This window comes from Syngnathus floridae, chromosome 7 (genome assembly GCF_059516105.1).
Source record: "Syngnathus floridae isolate MCC-2025c chromosome 7, RoL_Sflo_1.0, whole genome shotgun sequence".
Lineage (NCBI taxonomy): Eukaryota > Metazoa > Chordata > Actinopteri > Syngnathiformes > Syngnathidae > Syngnathus > Syngnathus floridae.
In genome coordinates, this window is record NC_142419.1 from 16183315 (window position 1) to 16203751 (window position 20437).

Genomic DNA, 20437 nt, shown 5'->3' on the forward strand with positions numbered 1-20437 from the left:
TCGGCGGTAATTACACGATAATATACACGCCGCCATGTTGCGCTGAATCGTACCTTGTTGTCAGCAAGAGGAAACAATACAACATATAGCGATGATCTCGGATGATCCGTTTTCCTCGGCGTCTTCGACGACAATGTGCGGAGGATAATAACGACCGTTTGATCCTTCGAGTGTATTGTCCAAAAAAGTGTGAGGACAATTTGTTAAGCTTACCTTCACACATGAAGAATTTGGACTCCCCGAGACTGATTTCACCATGGCTGGGTGTGATCTGCACGTCCAGTGACACTAGACGAGGAGACACAACAAGGTCCGAAATGAAAGAAGTTGAAAGGAATATTTAACATTGGTAGGGGAAAGTACATCGTTATTTCAGCACCAAGACAAACAATAACCAGACACTGTTAACGTCGTAACGCCCACAATTCAGAAATCTTATATGATCGTCATAAAAAAAATAGATCCTGGCTTATGAGGTTGTCGGTTATAAATAAATACACAAATGAAGAAATAAATCTCTGTCCCGGTTTATGAGGTGGCCAGTAATATATATATATTTTTTAATAAATAAATAAATACATAAGATCTCTATCCTGGCTTATGAGGTTGCAATAAATAAATAAAATAAATAAATATATATTTTTTAAAAAGATAAATAAACAAGCAAATAAATAATATAAATAAATACATAAATAAATAAATTTTAAAAATCTCAGTCCTGGCTTATGAGTAGCCTACCAAGATTTTAAAATAGGAGCAAAATAGAGGCGAAAATACGTATTTTAGAAAGGTTATGAATGTTTTTTTTTTAATTGAGAAAATATATTTGCAAATGAGCTTCTCAATTGTCTTTACAGCCTCTTTTTGCCCTTTCATAAGACATGATATCCAATTACGCCGAGATGCAACGCGCACATTGATAAAAATCTCCTCTTCGTCAATGTCGGGATAGGAAAGACTTTTCTTTTTTTTTTTTTTCCTTTTGGTCACAGGGTGAGATCTGGATTGAAGCCTTTTGCTTCCTAATTAGAACAAAGCTTCACTTGTTTCCCAAGGGGAGCAGTTAGGGTTTCCCGCCGTTGAGAAATGTAACTAAATGGGCCCAGAATCCGGCTCTATATCGCCGGGGTGTCAGGACGAAAGTGAGGGAGGGTTACAAAGGGCAGGAAGTTGGAGAGAAAAAAAGAAACTGACTCGGCCAGTAATGGGGGTCCAACGCTTAAAATGAAGTTCATGTTCTCCTCTGGTGTTTTGTAACAAACCTAATAAAAAAAAACACAACCGCCGCTTACTGAAAAACCCTCAGGCAGACAAATGTAGATTACCGTTGTTGATCTAAAACATGAGTGACGGTTGCAGCGGCTCGCAAACGCTCCGAGTCACGTTTGAAAATGAACCCGACCGTCTTCTCTACAATCCTTCTGTTTTCATCCATCACACTCTTGAGATGTAAATGTCAGCGCTTAAGCCGCCCATCCCCGTTTATCTCATCATCAATATTGTTGCCTCTGTCTATTTTGCCAGCTTGGGGGGGGGGTTCTTTTGAATCACATGACACCACGGCCCGGCTCCAAAGCCGTTGCAAGACTTTGGCGTCGAGTTATGAACCGGACGGTAATTGCTCTCTCGTCGCCAACGTTTAAGAAGCGAAAACGCTGCGGCAACGTCGGTCTCGTTAGATGGCAGACTCGTTTATAAAAGGGAGGGGAGGGGCTGGCAGGTGACACGAGCAGCTGGAAATTGAATCCGAATGTGACAACCCCCGGAGAGCAATCGATTTGAAAGCCGAGACTTCACAACACTGCTTAGTGAGCGAGCGAGCCCCGAAGATGAGAGCGGTGTTTATTAAAATGCCAACATGTTTTTTTTTTTAACAAATACCACATAACACTTAATATCTTGTTCAAGTCCAAGGAGAGCGATAAAAAATGTAGACTCCTAAATATTAGAAAAGCAAGAATGCGTTATGTAAGAAAATATGGATTGGCCCAATCAGTGAACTTCGGGTGGCCCGACACGGTCACGTCGTGGCTCCGGGCCGCCCGTTAATGTCGAACCGTGTACGAACAAAGATGTTCAGTAAGCACTTCATGATTCATTCAACTCACTGCGAGAAATTGGAACACATGCCCGAAGAGCTTTGCACAGTGGCAAACCTACCCAGAGAATTTGGAATACCTTTTTTTTTTGTTTTGTTTTCCGGGGCCGTGGACACTCGGCATGCTCGGAGACCCAAAATGAACTCGAGTAGATGAATCTGACCTAGTTCTGGCAAAACATGCAATCTATCTCGAGTTAGTTGTCTTTCCTTTTGAAAAATGTCTTGGCTTAGTAAGGAATCTTGTGTCGCGCAAGCTAACCTGCAGATGTATGCTAGCTGTCGTTATGTCAACCTTGTCATTTTTTCGATCGAATCGTTTTCTGACTATACCAGAACGACTCGGCCTCTCCTAAGTGGTCCTAACAATGTCAGCGGAGGAAATAAATGTGAAAGCAGCTCATATTTGTGCATTCAGAGCACTGTGAACTATTTCTGCCAAATAGGCCTTACAGAAAATTTGATTTTTAAATATTCAAGGTCCTAAATTACAACACAATTGGTCCTGAAAGAAAATAAAAGGACAGTGAGTTCTAGATGGCCTCAGTTTGTACTTGTTAGCCAAAAGGAACATTTAACTAGCACTTGCAATCCATTTGTGAAAAAAAAAAAAATCTGTAGCTTTGGGCAACGTCAGATTTGTATGCAGCACAATTGTGACGACAGAGAGGGCGCGAGAGACGCCTTGCTGCGTCAATAATTCATGCCTCCGTGGGTCATCAACAGATTTTCCATTTGTTGGTAAATTTATGGCGCTGCAATGTAAATATGAATTACTTGGAGACTACCAGCTAGTTTTCCATAATGAGACAAAGCCCGTTAGTAGGAATTAAAATGGCGTGAATAGCGACAGTATCAACTTAAATATAGTAATAATAATGCTAATAATAATAATAATAATGTGATTTATCTAATTATAATACAACTTTTGCCACACCCCAAGATTTTAAGCTTGACTTTCAACATTTGAATTCAGGGACCTTACAGAACAGGAACGCACTGACTTCCCACAGTGATCCTGCAAGTGACTGATAAGAGCAAGGACACATCCCAACAGTAGACTATATGGAAATGGAAATATATGCAGCACGTGGTCCCTTTCCCTTTCTGTCCCCAGATACCTTCCAACATCACCTCGGGTGCCGCAGCCTTTGTAAGAAGCCTCGACCAAAGCTGTGACTCGCGATTTAGCTCATATTAGATTCCCTAGACGTACAATTCACGTGAAGTTCAACCCCTCCCAACACACACACTTGACAGTCAGAGTTAAAAAGTTTAAGTACCTCAGAGATAAATCAGTGCCTGACGCACCTCCCTGAGGTGGGCTTCAAAATAAAGACTTTTTGAAGCTGCTAAGCTACGATAGTAGGTATTAAAATTTACGATATATATATACGATTGTCAGTTGACGATGGCGGAATATCGATACCCGGTCATGTAATCTTTAGGTCAGCTCCACCATGATTTCACATTAGTGATTAAAAATGATTTATCTTCCAGGATGCCTACTGTGCCTCAAACGATTGATCGAGATCAAATCTGGCCTTCAGCTTCATGCTACACATGCTCGCTACAGCTAAGCATCATCAGGGACTGAATAATTGAATAATTGAGTCAAATTTTGAAAGGTCACCAAGTAAATAAACGAGGGGCCAATTTCACGCTGTCAAAAAATGATCTAACAATGCTCAATTTAGGGCAAACTGTTGAATCCGGTCTTAAATTATTCATCTGGACATGTGTGCTTCACTGCGGAATTATGCTGACAGAATAATATATATATTTTTTTGTCTAATCAAAAAGTACTTTAGAATAAATTGATCTTGTCCTGCTTCATTTTCATGTTAGAGGCTTATTATCATTTTTGTGACATTCCTAGAAGAAAACACAAAAAGAGGAAAACAATCATTCTAATTTATTTATTTACTCATTAAGGCTTTGGGATTTGGCATTTTAGTACAATAAAATTGGCTTGTGGCGAATTAGGTCTTCCATCATGTCCGTTATTGTTTTCTCTTTTGGATGTCTTCTTCTTCATGTCACAGTTGATCAAAGACCGAATCAGCGGCGCCTCTGCTGGCTCCAGCCAGGTACTGCGCTTCATTTTGACTTTGAATTGTCTCAAGATAACTCAACAAAAATCAATTCCGAGACTTTAACAGATCAATTCATTGCTCATCTCAAATCTTCATATTTTGGCTTCCAAATGCCAGCAGCATTCAAAAGGCAACCCACAAAGCGATTGTGTTCATAATTCAAGGAATTAAAACCGTATTTGCTTGCTACTCGTGTCCCTCGACCGCAGTTACGCTCGCTCACTACCAGTTGCTATGGAAACGTGTTTCTCTCTCCCCTCGGTGGTCCGACGTATCGGTGTGATGGTTCCACTTCCATGCAGGTTGCCCACAACATAATCCAAATGGGCTAAATTCCACCACGAAACCTCATTATGTTTAAATAGGCCACTTTTGAGCGATTCGCTCGTGAAGCCGGCAATAACCCGGCGGGCTTCATACATGTAGTATTTTGTATCCGCGAGAAAAGCCCATTACATGACACTCACAGTAAACTCCCTAAAGTGTATTTTCAAAAGCTTTTCTCCCGGCAAAAGTGGAACCACTGGAGCGAAGCACCTGACAAAGTTGTATTTATCGCCAGCCACTTTGCTCGGGTCATCACCTCAATGCTGATCAACCAAATGTTGTAAAGCAAAAACCAAAGTAGTCACATTTGAACTGTGCGGATAAAATGGCCGTTCCAAGACTTAAACAGACGCCACTGTTTAAATTATTCAAATTTCTATTGGCCAAAGGGCTTGGCTGCCATAAAGGTAACATTAAATGTATACTGTGACAGCCTGCATTATACGACAAAGAACATCATTTTCCCAAAAAATGGATGAGCTCTTTGTGAATAAAGCTCAGCTCATCAAGTCATATTCTTTTTGTGACTGCATCGTTGACAGGTTGCCAAGGACTGCAGTCCATTCGGCCTTAAGACTTGATTCATTAACAGCTGATCAATCAAGCCATTGCTCAATCATTATGCCCATCCCCTCGTCTTAAATGAGAAACCGCCGGCTAGCTTGAGCCTCTTTAAAAAAAACAAAAACAAACAATACTAAAGCCGTAACATCATTAAAATGAACTCTAAGCCCTCCCGAGCGACGTGCCTCTTTGTCTCTGGCAAGTCCGCCAACAGCAGTGCACTCCACTTCAGTTGCGGAGCAGAATTCGCCCTCATTCAGGCAATTTAGTCTAAGTGCCCCTCAGCATCTGCCTCAGCTGTGCATCACATAACAAAAGCCCAGGGAGGAGCAAAAGCAGAGCGTCTGCGGCCCATCATGCTGCGCACGCCTGTAATGACTCAGACGGGCAAGAAGGGAGGAAAAAAAAAAAAAAAAAGCCAGGTAGAATGGATGATTTTGTGCTTTTGTTAAAAGGGAACCAGAAAAGTTCCAAATTATACCGCGCTATTAATTTTGAACTTTAAGAGCACAAATTCCAAACTGTTATCTGGGGTAAAAAAGAAAAAACATGACGACAGTAAAGGATGGAGAGCTAGCGGTGACCAATGTCTGTCGCAAAGAATAAAAGTAACATCTGTAAGCAGGGAAATGGAAAGACTTTTTCTCGAATTCTGGGCTCAGCGTAATCCACGCACGAAGAATAGCGAGTCTGTGTGGCCCGAGCAATGACTGAAATGTTAGCGTCTCTGTAAACACAATGAAACACCACAGACAGTGGTTTAAAAAAAGCTAATTCTTTCAGGCTAATCATAACGACCGGTCCCTCGTGGTCCCCCCCCCCCCCCCCCCCTCCCGTTACCGCTAGTCACGACTCGTGAACAGCAAAACCCACGCCGCCTTTTTTGCTACAAGCAAAAAAATGCTGGTTAAACGATAGATAGAATACAGTTTGCCAAGTGAGCGGGATTTCACGGATGGGTCATAAGTCGTGCAGAGGCGAAGACCGGGCGGGGAGGCCGGGATGCGAAACAATGACCACTCAGCCACAAGCTTGGCACATGCACACGACTCTGCCTTTCTGGCCGTCCACCAAGCGGACAAGCTGGGACGAGCCGGATAAGCCCGCCCCGCGAGATCAATAGGAGGGAATGCACCATTTTCGATAGAGCCAGACAAGAACTTAATGGGGGTGGGGGGGCAGAGACGGAGCTTCACTGGAGGGCTCGTTATGTGGCGCTGGCGGGATGGGCGGCAACTTGCGGAGGAGCAGCAACGTATCGATGCAGAACGGTGGAGATTTAGGTGGATGGTGCGGTAATTGGATTGAAGTACTAATGAAAATATAATCTGTCTTGAGCGTGTCCCCCATCAAGGTTAGAGCTGAGAATGAGAGTACTTAGGCAATCAGTTCTGCTAGTAAAGTAAATGAGTCCGCTAAGGGGTTGAACACCTCCAAAGTGGACAATTGGTTCATTGCTAGTCCGATTTTCGATAAGTTTTGCTATCCTGACAATCGAAGAGAAAGAAAAAAATCCCTCGAGGATCAAGTGGTCGAAACCAGGCCTTTTTATGCGTTAGCCATAGCATAGCGCCAACGCTAACAAGCTAATGTAAAAAAATAAAATAAAACAATACAAACTTACTCACCTCGCTTTATCATCTCGGGATAATGTGAATTCACGGGCGAATCGATTGACACACCCACGGCGCGGGAATCGATAATCAAGTTTTAAATCAGAGGCTTTATCTGGCTAGCTCTGAGGTGAATGTTTTACAACATAATAGCGCTGAAAATGAGGAAGGTGTTTTTACGACTCGGTCTCCCCGCAGACCGGCAGTAATACACAGACGCAAATAATGTTATCTCGCAGCGGTAAGGGAGGCGGAAAACGGAAAATTCCTCCATTTACAATCTGTTTGCGTCGTTAAAACGCTAATTAGAATGGGTATACATTTTAGTGGCTGCAAAATGGACGCAATTTTCGATTCTGTCTTCTGGTTCACTGAGGCGTTCATAGTGATAGCAAATTCGTCCTCTTAATAATCTCCTGGCCGAGGATCTTTAGCTAGCAGAGCGTGCAATTGCTTCAGTGTTGCCGTCACCTGGATTTACTGTATTCTTTTGATAGCGCTGTGCAATAAATCTTCCGGCTTCTTGCCGACCATTTCTAAATAAATCCTTTTGACCAGAGCACAAGAGTAATCTGCTCTGCTAAAATGCTAATTTGTTCATCCTCTTGCAAAATTATACCGTATAAATCCTTGTCCCGGGGTTCTGAACGGCCTCTACAAACAATTGATGTTAACGAATGTTTCTCGGGTAGGGGCAAACAAATACCACCAAACTGAAATCTCTTCTGGATTGGATTTTGATTATCAACAAAAAAAATCTTCATACCAAACTTGAATATTTCAACAAAAATTTGAAATATGAATGATCTCTTGGTGGCAAGGTTAGAGGTAGTAATCATAAGAACAGAATCATAAGACACATTTGGGTTATTCTCAGCTTGAATGAAGCTCAGTGTGAACTTCTTCTCAGATAAGATCAGAACTAACCGGGTCAGCGCACGGTAAACCCGTTTATGGTTATTCTGTGGAATTCCTTTTCCTTGGACTTCGTCAGCTCCAAACAGTTCCTTCCTTCTGTCCCATCCATCCATCCATCCATCCATCCATCCATCCATCCATCCATCCATCCATCCATCCATCCATCCATCCATCCATCCATCCATCCATCCATCCATCCATCCATCCATCCATCCATCCATCCATCCATCCATCCATCCATCCATCCATCCATCCATCCATCCATCCATCCATCCATCCATCCATCCATCCATCCATCCATCCATCCATCCATCCATCCATCCATCCATCCATCCATCCATCCATCCATCCATCCTACTCATCAGACGACTTTTAATCAAAGCCATTAACCGATGAGCAAGGTTCACGCTACTTCTTCCTCCCGTTCGTTCCAAGGTTGGCACTTTGGATTATCGGTGAGAAAGACACACTTGGCTTGGACCGTCTTTGCGACGGCTCCTTTGAGAACAGATGGCACTGAGGCACCTTACGACACATGCGCACACACACATGAACACACACTTTGTTGACCAATCAGAGGCAGGAGAGTAAAAATAGACTAGGATTGGGCTAACCACAGGAGATTTGAATTCTCTTCTTGGGACTCAACTCTCTCGAGGCATCTGCTCGAAACGAAAAGCAAAACCCCTCTAAGTGCTTTGAGGCTGGAGATGATTGAGAATATATAAATCGATATTGCAGATCAAACAAGAAAAATACAAAGTGCTTTGCAATGCTATCAATCAATCGTCCAACAAACACAGACGTGCGGTTCCCTAGTCGTCCAACTCGACGCGATTAAATCAATATTCCGGAATCATAGCCAGTCTTCTAACATGGCGCAGGAGGACCAACAAACAGTGGAGTGTCACAACAGTGGATATCAAACGACCCTTTTGCTGGAGCAAGTTGACTTTTGTCCTCTTGTCAAAAAAAAAAGCCAACCTGGCCCTGTTCCGTCAAAATGTGTTTTCGCTTGAGTTCTGAGGCCGATTAAGCCGCAGCGTGCTGTCACAACATCGCCGGGGCGATATTCCCCTCTCGTAATGGCGGTGGGTCTTTTGAAGGAAGTCTCCAGTGGCTACCCGGTGTGGCATTGAGAATACGGACGATGATTGGAGTTTGCTAAGAGCCGTCATCCCGCTCCGATGTCTTTTGTTCGTTTAATGAACGACAGTCATGTGGATGCTCTTGCAAGGTCTATGAAATGTTAGAAGTTTCCATTCAACAGAGAAACTTCTGGATGTTTCTTAAGAGTATCATCTAAAAAAGCCGTGCTGTTTGATCATCTGTCCCTGCATCGGTGACTCTTCCCACACATCTCCGGATGTCTGTGGCATCGACGCTCACGACAGAGATCTTCCGACACTTAGTTTCGCAACTCTTTCCGATACCTCGCTGGGTAAAAATAGCAACGGTATTGTTCTGGAACTTTGGAGCTTTGTATGACGTCGATGCTGTCTTTCTTCCGATTCTGATTCCGATTTGACCTTTTTTCGTGATGTCCGCATTTTGATCTCAATACGATAACATCAGATTTAATTTGTTTGCCATTCCGCCAAGGTTTAGCGTCCCCACATTGACCGGGCTAGCGACTCTCTTGTGCCTCTCCGGGCTTGTCATCTGCTTTTATAGACGATGGCACTGATGAAAAAGATGTGCGGCGGCACATCCGGCAACTATTGGCAACAACAGTAAGACGGCAGTGAAAGCCAATGACTCACGCTGTGTGGAAATTGTTAAGAGCGAGAGACAAAGAGAGATGGCAATCATATAAGCGACACGCATCATGTGGAGTTTAAACGAAGCCCATGAAAGAGATTTTCCTCGGCGACCGAGTGACATTTGAAACCAGTTTTATTTCAGGGGCCTCACCTATTACATTGAGCTTGGAATCCTGCGTGTTGTCTTTATTTCATAGGTTAGCAGTGTCACCTCCCACGTTTTCTTCATCCTCCCATCCTCCATCTTGAATACTGTAATGTTGTAGTCAACACTATACCGGGAATAACACACACCTCTTATCTAGCAGATTAGAAACACGTTCAATGTCTGCCGCAGGTTTAATCCATGCAATTTACCTTTTAAGACCTGGACATTTAACTAAAGCTGCGTATCGCTTAAGAATTGTCAAAGGGCTGGAAAAAAAATTCTATGATTCATCCACTTACAGTGATTTGATTGAATGCAGGGGAAATATAGACGAGAATGGCTTTCTGCTATATTAGGAGAGCTCACATTTATTCTGAAATGTTTACGGAGCCACAAACCATGTGACAATGTTTTTTTTTTTTAATTACAACAAATAAAATGCAACCTTTAACTGGTCCTCTATTGCAAGTCCCAGAAACTGTCCATCTATTTAGCATAGAAAGTGGATATTTCGAAAAACAAAACTAGCTTTGAGGCTAGGCTACTTAACTGAAGTCTCTAAACAGAGTCTGTATAGTGTGGAGAGCTTTAAGCGTTGCACGAGACATATATAGTCCACACACAATGAGTCAGCCTGCCAAGGAGGAGCTTACTGTAACGGTCCAGTGACCTCTAACTCAAAGGAGAACTCTAATCTCTGCAAATCTTTTAGCTACACCTCCTGCTCACTGGGTTTGTGAGCGCTGTGGCCGGCTCTCGATGATCTCACCGCTGATTTCCATGAAGCACCCTCAACGGGGAACGTATATTATTCTCAACAGCCGCTTAGAAGAGCCTGGCGTGTATATTAAAAAATTAAAAGGGGCACGCTCTGTCATTGAGAGTTAATCGTCGCTGGTTAGCATTTCAATACGGAGTCATTGTGAAGTAAATACGGGAAGGTGTGCATTTGGAGGGCTTTGACAAGAGTTTTAATTCATCCACTAAGAGTCGAGGCAGCGTTGATGGCGTAATGGCCATTCAAGGATCATTCATTATTCATCGGGATCAATCGGCAACAAACGTTCGGGAAAGGTCAAGGTGAATGTGCAACGCTCAGATTGCACGCAGTCGAAAATAATTCAGTTGTCATTCATGACACGGCAGATGAGTAACTCACTTTTTGACGTTCTACTGAGTTCTACTCCGGGGTTTTGGGCAATCACGATATTAGCTTTTTTCATGTTGTTACTAAAATATTAACGGCAAGGTTATGAAGCCATAACGTACAAATTTGCCTAATCCCTGCAGATGTGGGCTAGTAAAAAACAAAAATCCAATTGGAGGCGAATGCATGGAACTCAGTGACACACATTGGAACAGACAAAAGTTCAGAGTGTGAAAAATGTCAACTGGGTCAAGTTTTTTTCCCGCCTCGATTTTATCCGGGAAAATAAGTGACACCGTTTTGAAGTGGATCACAAACGGCTTCAGATTGCACAGCTCCCCTTGGAGATAACGTCGTTTTAGTGTGATCTAATTAGAGATTAACAAGGAGCGGCTTCCTACTACGACTGAGTGTCACGTCACGACTTAAAAACGGCAGATGATGAGAATCCCAAAAAACAAAATGTATTCAGACTTAACTTGAAGTTGCCAGGCGATGATGAGGCATGACGTTAGCTAGCGAGGGTGACCGCATCGGAAGAAACCCCGCGGCCAAGAATTCAACCGAGCCTAGCGATGCATCCTATCGTTGTTCAATAAAAACGGAAGCGCCATATGCATGGATGCATTAGAAGCCGTGCGGAGTCGAACAAAAGAAGTGGAAAGATAAATCGTAGCTAGCAGCGTGTTGCTTTATCCTGGCTACCCCCCCACCTCTTTCAATCTGTGTGCTTGCTTTCAGGTTGGACTTGCCAGGATTCATCAGCATGTCATTCAAATTGGGCCATGCTAGCTGGAGAGAGTGAGTCAAGACTGGGATGTCAATTTGAAGGTAACCAAAATCTCATCTTTCCCTATTTTTTTTTTCGATGTTGTCCGAATGAACTCTTGCATCACCGCGACATGAAATGTTCCAGTCCAAGGTTTCTTAATCTAAAAAATATAGCGGCTACATTGAGTTTCGCAAACATGTCACTTTACATTGCTGGGTAAATTGCATTTTATAAACAATACAAAATGATTCATTGCCACTGTGCTGGTATCGTGCATGCTAACTAAAGCATTTCAATTCATGTTAAATTTTGTCAAAATTGGTTTTGCGGAAAGAAATAGAAACATTCACTTTCAGTGACAATAAAGAACCGGACCACAGTTCACGCCGCCAATTCATGACTGACATAAATAAGATTGCTGGCTGCACTGAACAGCCAGCCAGTATTAATTCCACAACAAACAGGTGAGGAATAACAGAACCAAACAAAACACAACCAAACTGGCCGATCCAATACAGTTCCATCTGCATAACCACAAATTATGATTCTGCCTTCGAAATGTCATTTTAAAGGCCACACGGGTCACAGTTTGGGCTCACAACAATAATTAAAAAAATACAGAATATGAACATCGACAGTAATTATAAACGATGACAGACCATCAAAAAAATGCCCCGTCGCTGCCAAAGGGTTTTATCGTCCATTTTGCAAAACATGATTTGCCCTCGCCTACAAGTGTTGTCTTGCGTGTCCTTGAAGTATTTCCACACAAAAGGCTCCCACTCAAAAGATAGTGACGTGGTATCGGCGCATACAGTATTGCAGTATTATTCTCAAAACACAATACCGGCATCAGTATCGGTGCAACCTAACCAAAATTTGTACATGTATGTGTTTATGTCGTGTATTTGCTCTAACGTACATTCTGGAGCATCTAAACGAGAGGTATCAAACTCATTTTAAAAAGATGAAAAATTGCTCGCAATATCTCCATTTTAAAAAAGACAATTAGCAATTTTAGCAATGACGCAAAATTTGTCTTCGATACATAAAATGATGAGGCGGGCCGTATTTGGCCCCCGGGCCTAGAGTTTGACACCTATGATCCGAAACGCTGTTGTAGCCATAAAAAATATATATATTTCAAATTCTCCTGAAGCTCTCAGTCATTTTATCAGTTAGTAGTGACGACTATATGACAAATAAATGTAAAGATGGTTGGGGAAAATCACATTGAAATGACTCCAAGTGCTTTTAGCGTTATCGCAAAGCATGAACCGGTGAGCAGATGTGTTTCTGGTAATAATAGATAAAACTCTTTGGTGTCCTAAAGCCAAACTCTGGCACGTAATCAGGCCGCCAAGCGACAGAAACTTAGTCTTCCTCAAAGCAGAGGCCACGGAATGCCTCAAGCTTTGACAAAATAATGTGACGTGTCCACAGGGAGGCCGCGCTCAACATTCCGGCCTCGTTTTCATTTAACGACTGACACGAAACCCAGCGTTCTCATTTCCCCATGCAGCTGACATCTTTGCAACTTGCGGGATTTGGTCGAACTGTGTCAGGATGCTAAAACGATGCTAGCTGGATGTTACGAGTCATCATAGCCGTTAAAGATGCTAACGGTAGCGTTAGCCCTGACTCTGCATTTCTGTCAGCTCCCCTTGAGGAGAACCTTTTATGGACCTCCCCGCAATGCCGCCTCTCTAGGTCACGTGAACGTGTAATGTCATCTTTTTTTGCCTTTTCCCGAGGCAGCGTTTCCCCTTTCAAGGCTCTCAGACCCGGATCTGTCCGGAGCGCTCCCCGTCAGCGCCGAGTCGAGCGGTTCTGACGAGAGCCAAATCACAAGGCCAGAAAAAAAAAAACGAGACTGCTCATTTCAAAAGGAATCCATTCAGGTTGCAAGATGAACATTGATTTATTTAGCGTCAAAAAATACAGGCTGATGATAATGTAGTGTGTAAGAGCTTGCTCATCTCGCGGCCGCTGCTCTTTGGCAGTGTTGAGTCAGACATAAGGCAGCGTGTGTCAGTCCATCTTCTGTCGGGTATGGAGCAGCGTGGAACCAGCCTGTGTCATCATCATGATGATGTAACACAGACTAAGAAACACAATCCCGCTGTAAACAAGTCAGCCTGCAACGTGACCGCTGAGACGGACGTACAGTATGTCAAGCTGTCCTTCTTGTTCCAACATCAAACCCAATTCAACATCTCCTAACATCTCCACAGTCTTCTACTGGGACATGGATCATCATAAGAATATTTTTGAGTGTTTGGAATTTGATCAATCGTGCAGACTCGACTGAATAATTCCGTCTTAAAGCAATGGAGACTAAGTAGAGTGAAATACTTGGCGGCGGCGTAGTTTGGCGTACGAATCGTTTTTCTTTGAGCCAAAACTGAAATCACGATTAAATATCGATTGATTGCTCGGCCCTCGCTATGCATAACCCGCTAAGACACTGTCAAGGGGAGGAGCAGGAGTTCAGAACATTCTAACAGATTCTCTATTTAAAATATATTTCAACAACAATTCATTGATTTGGTTTCCCCTGTAGTCGATCAAGATTTGTCCGACCCCCTCCGGGGTTTCTCCTAACTATTGATGTTGCTCTGCAGTGTCCATGATTTGCATCTGTTCCCGTTTACAGCACGGAACTGCCGGATTGCCACCTTGCCTGCCGCAGAGCATGCATTTTTAAACATCACGGTAATTCAGATGAGAGAAAAAACACATATCTCGGAAGTCGTCCCTTCACCGAGGTTTAAAAAAAGAAACAGGCTGTGATGTCATGCATGTACATCTCAATCAAAACTACATTTTCACTCTTGAATGCTTTTCTCGTCACACCTGACAGCTATATGTAAGTGTCATTCGCTCAAGTGATGAATGCCGCCGCCCTTCACCGTGCATGCCGACAGAGTCGTTACTCACAAAAAAAAAAAAAAGCGGCGAGGCACGTGATCATCAAAGCACACGCCTATAAACACGCAAGGAGGAGCTACGGCCGGGACTCGCTCCCTCAGCGTTTTTCCCCGCCCGAGGAACACCCCCACTCCGCAAGACGGATTAAGCGGCAATCCCACGCCAAACTGTGCGCCACTCCTTGCCGCACGTCAACTCTTTAATTATTTACTTCATTGTCCGTGATGAGGTTTTCACAAATGTAATCTGACAAAGCCCCCCCACACACACACACACATCACCAACACCATTGCGCTTACATAACGACACATTTCACCAACTTAGAGGATCTCATTTCAAAGCCTTTATCGGGGAATCGGCTTACATAACAGATGATTTGGAGTAGGAGTTGCACGGTGCGTGTGTGTGCGCGCCGTGTGGGTATGCATCAGTGTGCTTGAGAGGGCGCAAATGAAGCGTTGCTCTCGCTGACAGACCCTTGATGGGCTCCATGCAGTCCAGCATCTCCTGTCAAGGGTTACCCCCGCCCCCCCCACACCCCCTTCCTCCCCGCTGTACCTGCTATACACAATAACAGGTGGATTACAAGTGTTTTCTATTGAGACACAAACACACATAGTCCCTCCGAGCATGTTAAAGGGGAGCCCAACATCACGCCCCATCCATAACAAACAGGTCCCACACAAGAGCAGTGGACGACAACAACAACACAGCAGTGGATGGAGGCCAACATAAATCCTCTTGACACATTACCCCACACATTCCCCCCCCCCCCCTTGCTAACCTCTGAGATTGTCACCCCGCCACAATTTACACAAAATAATGCAAAGTCAGCGTTGAAAAAAAAAAAAAAAGGAGACTACATAGTGTAGTCCAGGATGTAGAAGAGACAGGAAATAGGGCGCGGAGTAAGCTAATTTGCATGAGCCGCAGCACCTGCCTGATAGGGCTCCTTGGGGGGGCGGAGGGAGACAAGGAGAGGGGGAGACCCAAGGATGGCGACCGTGCGTCCCGGTCGCTATAACCGTGGTTGTTTACTCGATTGAGACACTTTCGAGCGAGTTATTAAAGGTGTCTTACCCGCACAGCCCACAAGAAGCAGGGCCACAAAGATGTCCTCGGACCGGACCATGGCAAAGTCCCCCGCCCCCCACCCTCTCCACTTGAGGGGAGCGCTCGAACGGTGAAACGGCTCGTCGGCTCGCTCCTTCCCCCGCTCCCCTCCCCAACGGCAGTGCTGTGAGTCGCCCTCGGCTTAGTAGCGGTGGCTGCTCCTCAGCAGGCGTTCATCCTCAAATTCTGTAGCTCCGTGTGGCTGGAGTCGGCGATCAGCGGGAGGAAGGAGGAGGCGGGCGAATCGCTGGTGCTTCTGGCGGTGGTAGTGCTGATGAGCGCCACAGCGCCGTTTAAAGTGTGACTGACAAGCCGAGCCTGCTCACACGCGCGAATCAATGCGCGCGGCAGGGACGATGCGCCTCCCGTTAAATAGTGCACCGATGACATTGACAAATAAGGAGCCGCGTGGAACCTAAAATAGGAGCAAACAAGGACAGCTTTTCTACTGGTGCTTTTTTGTTGTAATAATAGTTTGATTTTTTTTATTTAATTGTTATATTCAGTTGTGTAGAGTGCCACCTTTATTTGTAAAAAAAAAATCTCTGTAATTTGTGATGTCTAATATCTACTTTTGGTTTTCAAAAGTATCCAACCCATCCATCAAATTTTGAAAGATGACAACTTGTTTTTATGGAAATCGTCTTCCCCGCAATTATTAGTACTATTTTTTTTTTTTAGACCAAGCACGTGTAGAAATACTCGCATGTGTATAATTGCAGCTGATGTTAATGTCAACCAAATATGTTTGGTAAATAGTTACTTAAACAGTCTTTCCACACATCCTCTCAGGATTACAAACAGTGGAGGTGCTAAAATCAAAATTTCTCAGGTAGTAAAAACTCATAAAAGATATTTATAGGGGACGCAACCTTGATGCGTGACTGTAATGGCGCCGCTCGCTACATCTGTAGGCTCATCATGTCGACATACGAACCAATGGAAGCATTAAATTTAATATCCAAGGTTAGCGCTGGCAGCCTTTTGCTCTGCTTCCACGTGGAGAACCCGCAAAATGTCCGCAACGTTGCTCCGCTTGGGCCTTTTATCCGTATAACAGCAAAGGCAAGATTGGTGTCGTGACAGTGACGTGCAATCTCCTAAGTAGATGCATTAAAATGGTTGACGGTAAATTTGACTTCGATATTTCACTCAAGGAAGGTGGAAAATTAACAAGTTGCTTTTCTGCATCTTAAAAAAAAAAAAAGCAATATGAAATGTATCAACAGTGTCCAAGTTGAGTTGTATTTACAGCTTCAATGATTGATAGCTGCTCCCGATGCAGTACAGTCAGTGATGCAAGAAGCGAGGATGTTGTTTACTTGCTCAGCGGGAAATTTCTGTTGCATTTGGCTTTTGCGAGAGTGCAGTTTGCCTTTGATTTGTACTTTTGGCCGGCAGAGAGAAGCACCGAGCCAAAATTGAATGAAAGCCAACACAACCTGAGAATCTCATGAAAAGACTTCACAGGGAAATGTTCCGTCCTTCCACCTCATGGCAATTCCCTTTTTTGTTTCAGGATGAAAATACTGCGAAAACCATGAATTTGGGACAAAATATACAATGATTTGACCAACGCTTGAATCATAGATGCGAAAGGTAAGAGGCAGTCAATGACTCATAAATGTCCTCCAAATATAGTCCACTCGAGTGTTTTATTCAGTATGCAGCAAAGCTGCAGAACACATGATGTCATTTGTTTTCAATTTTAGGTCACCTTGTTTTATTTATACCCACAAATATTTATCTTGTACTGAGACAGTAACAAAAAAGGTTCGTTCTTACCTGAGATTCCCATTGTGTTAAATTAAAACTTGAAAAAAAAATTAAACCTAAATGACTGTTTTAGACCCCTTCAAAAATAAATTCAAGTTGTATTTTCACAGTGACGAATATTGCCCCATGCAGGAGATTTTCACTGTGACTGCGTCTCCCTGATTTGCATAGCAGAAGGCATCATGACCATATGAACACATTAGTTTCCAGGTCATGGGAGAAGCGGGAGCGTGTCTAAGATAGGAGAACTGTGGTGCTCATGTGTTCAACACAGTTTGCTCAACAAACTGCTGATTCAACATCATATTTTCATTGCATGTTCCTTCTAATTAGGGTTACAGCCACTGGAAATGCAAAATATAGCTACCTACTTTACAGGCCTAATTGCCAGAAAATCCCGTGCTGGGTAATTCATAAACCTCCACAGAGTACGTTTAGTGAGACCCGAGGGTGCATTTAATCATTTAAACAATAAATACGTAAGTTATTGACATTTATCATGTAAAATATGTAAAGATGATGGTTAAAATTCGAAAGCACCCAATGGGGTTTTACAATATTTTGATATCTGCTTCCACCTAGTGTTCAAAAAGATTGAGGCAGCGACGAACGAGCACAAAGCCCGCGATGACATCACTATGACGTCATCTGCGCCTATTCATGCAATGTGCAATTTCCGGCACACGGGGGCGATGTAACCACTTAAACGGATCCCTCCATATGTTTTTAAACATATTAAAGTTACCAACTAGTTTGAGATATACTGAGCACTCTATGTACCACCATAATGATCAATATTGAAGTAAAAAATGAGACAAATGAGATAAGTATAGATTCTTGGTGAAAAAGTTCTAATATAATACACAACAATAATTCAATGTATTGAAAACAAATATTAGATTTGTTTTTATGACTATCTCAACCTAATTGATTTATCGTGTAGTTTGCACTACAGTGCCGCATCATACTAAGGCCTCGTCCGTAAATTTTGGCTTTTTTATTTCACGATTGTTGCAACCTCTTTTAGTTAGTTAATCACCTGATGGGCCCAGCTCTGCACACACCAGCAACCGTGATGTGCAGTGACACGTCACATCAGATCTGTCAGTCCTCGAGAAGCCTGTCGCTTTAGATTTCACTCCAGACGTGCCTTTAACTCGCGCTCAAACCATTTCAACCTTCGGGCTATGTGGAACATGTAAGATACCTCATTTCCTCAAATAGATGCCGGCCGGGTGTGACGTCAGCTCAAACTGCTGCAAAAGCGAGTGGGCGACGGGGAACGCGCTCGTCAAGTGTCGTGAAAAAAAAAATAGGCTATCATCTTAACTTGCTTTTATCATTCATCCATCCATTTTTTTTTTCAAATAGTAAACCACGTATTTCAGATGATCAAGCCAATTTGATAGCACAAATTTTACGTCAAACTCACAACTTCCATTTAAAGGTTTCTCGCCAGACAAATGTACAAAACCCACTTGAGACATTGACGCCACTCGAACGTGTGCGCGAAAGGCCATTTGTTGCTGCACGGAAAGAGTAATTACAAGTGCTTTGAGAGCTTTCTGGAGAAGAAACAATGGAATTGTGGATAAATAAGGAAGGAAAAAAAAACCTTCTATAGCTAATTGAAAAATAAAAGACTCGAATGGAACGATTTAAAAAAAGTCTTGTTGTTTCTATTGTCGTCGTTTCAATTTGTAAATGAAGTTTTTGGTTACATCAGTTGGGGAAGTTGGACTACAAGGGATTTAATGGTAGCCCAAAAATCATGATTTGATTGGTACCTTGGTTTGAAGGTCACAGTTCAGGATAGGCGTTTGGGTTAGCTTAGCTGTTAGCATGGTTGCGCTTTGACTTGTCTTTCTTACAGGAAAGAATACAAAAGCAAACTTCAACTCTAATATCATGAATTAGACACAGTCAAATATTCCTAATGTTACTCCCCTCACCTTTCCATTTTTGACAGGATTGCAGAAAGGTGTACGCAGGCTAATTAATTAAACTGACTTGACGGCCGGGGCTGTCGATCGCCCCCTGCTCACCTGCCCCATTAACTTTCCAATCCAATAGCGTGGAGTCGTCGCACCGTTTCTCCACACTTAAAACACTCGACACTTCTCAATTAATTATTGTGACAATTCACCAAAATGGATTGCCCCCATTATACCATTAAATTGCCTTTTTTTTTTTTCCTTTCATAGAAATATTGAGGAAAAAAAATAATACCTGAAATGACATTCACAGCTGCATATTTTGAGAGTAGGAACGAGACCTCATCAATTTAGTGTCCCTTCATTTCAGCGTTGCCATGCGTGTCACTTTTGCTTCAATTAATTAAACCTCCCAGCCTAAAAGACACATTGTTAGTGTTTGACACTACATTGTAACACGGTTAATATACTGCTCTATCGAAAAGAGGTGCTCAATAGGCGGAATCCGGGATACAAATGGAGACCGGGCCGGCCTTGTAATTGGCACTCAATTAAATATGTTGGAATTTATTCATATTTTTTTTACTTTCTTGAGTCAGTACTATAGTACTGACTCAAGAAAGTAAAAAAAATATTAATAAATTTATATATATATATACATAGAGAGAGAGAGAGATATGGATAGATATGGATAGATATGGATAGATATGGATAGATATAGATAGATATAGATAGATAGGTATAGATATAGATAGGTATAGATAGGTATAGATAGATATAGATATATATAGAGAGAGAGAGAGAGAGAGAGAGAGAGAGAGAGAGAGAGAGAGAGAGAGAGAGAGAGAGAGAGAGAGAGAGAGAGAGATGGATAGATATAGATATAGCTATAGATAGGTATAGATAGAGATAGATAGAGATAGATATAGAGAGAGATATAGATATAATAGATATATATAGTAGTACATCAATAGGGGTAATGTAAACACAAAGTTCAACCCATAAGAGAAACACACACACACACACACATATATACACACACACACACACACGCACGCAGATGTGACTGGCAGCCCCATACACGTTTCTTGTTCATAAATTCTCTGATTAATACACACTGCTTATAATCTGTGAAAGCATCCTGGCGTGAAGGATGAGGATTATATTTTTTTTTTCATCTGGCAAACTAATTGAAAAGGGCCGCCATGGTGCTGCTATCGCTCACGTCCTCAGCTGA

At 42.8% G+C, this 20437-nt stretch overlaps 2 protein-coding genes across 7 annotated transcripts in view; one reads left to right on the top strand and one right to left on the bottom strand.

Moving 5' to 3' along the window:
* Positions 1-15792, bottom strand: part of ncam1b (neural cell adhesion molecule 1b) — a 42037-nt gene extending 26245 nt beyond the window's left edge. For all 4 annotated transcript variants that reach the window (XM_088381236.1, XM_088381235.1, XM_088381234.1 and 1 more), the window contains exons 1-2: positions 15458-15792; positions 214-288 (exon numbers count right to left, since the gene is read on the bottom strand). In XM_088381236.1, the coding sequence (XP_088237362.1) occupies positions 214-288; positions 15458-15509 (127 nt within the window). In that variant the 5' untranslated portion in view covers positions 15510-15792. The remainder of the gene's footprint in view (positions 1-213; positions 289-15457) is intronic.
* Positions 1-20437, top strand: part of cadm1b (cell adhesion molecule 1b) — a 172969-nt gene that overhangs the window by 55183 nt on the left and 97349 nt on the right. For all 3 annotated transcript variants that reach the window (XM_088381252.1, XM_088381250.1, XM_088381251.1), the window contains exons 7-8: positions 11416-11505; positions 17010-17089. The gene's annotated coding sequence lies outside the window, so the exon portion shown is untranslated. The remainder of the gene's footprint in view (positions 1-11415; positions 11506-17009; positions 17090-20437) is intronic.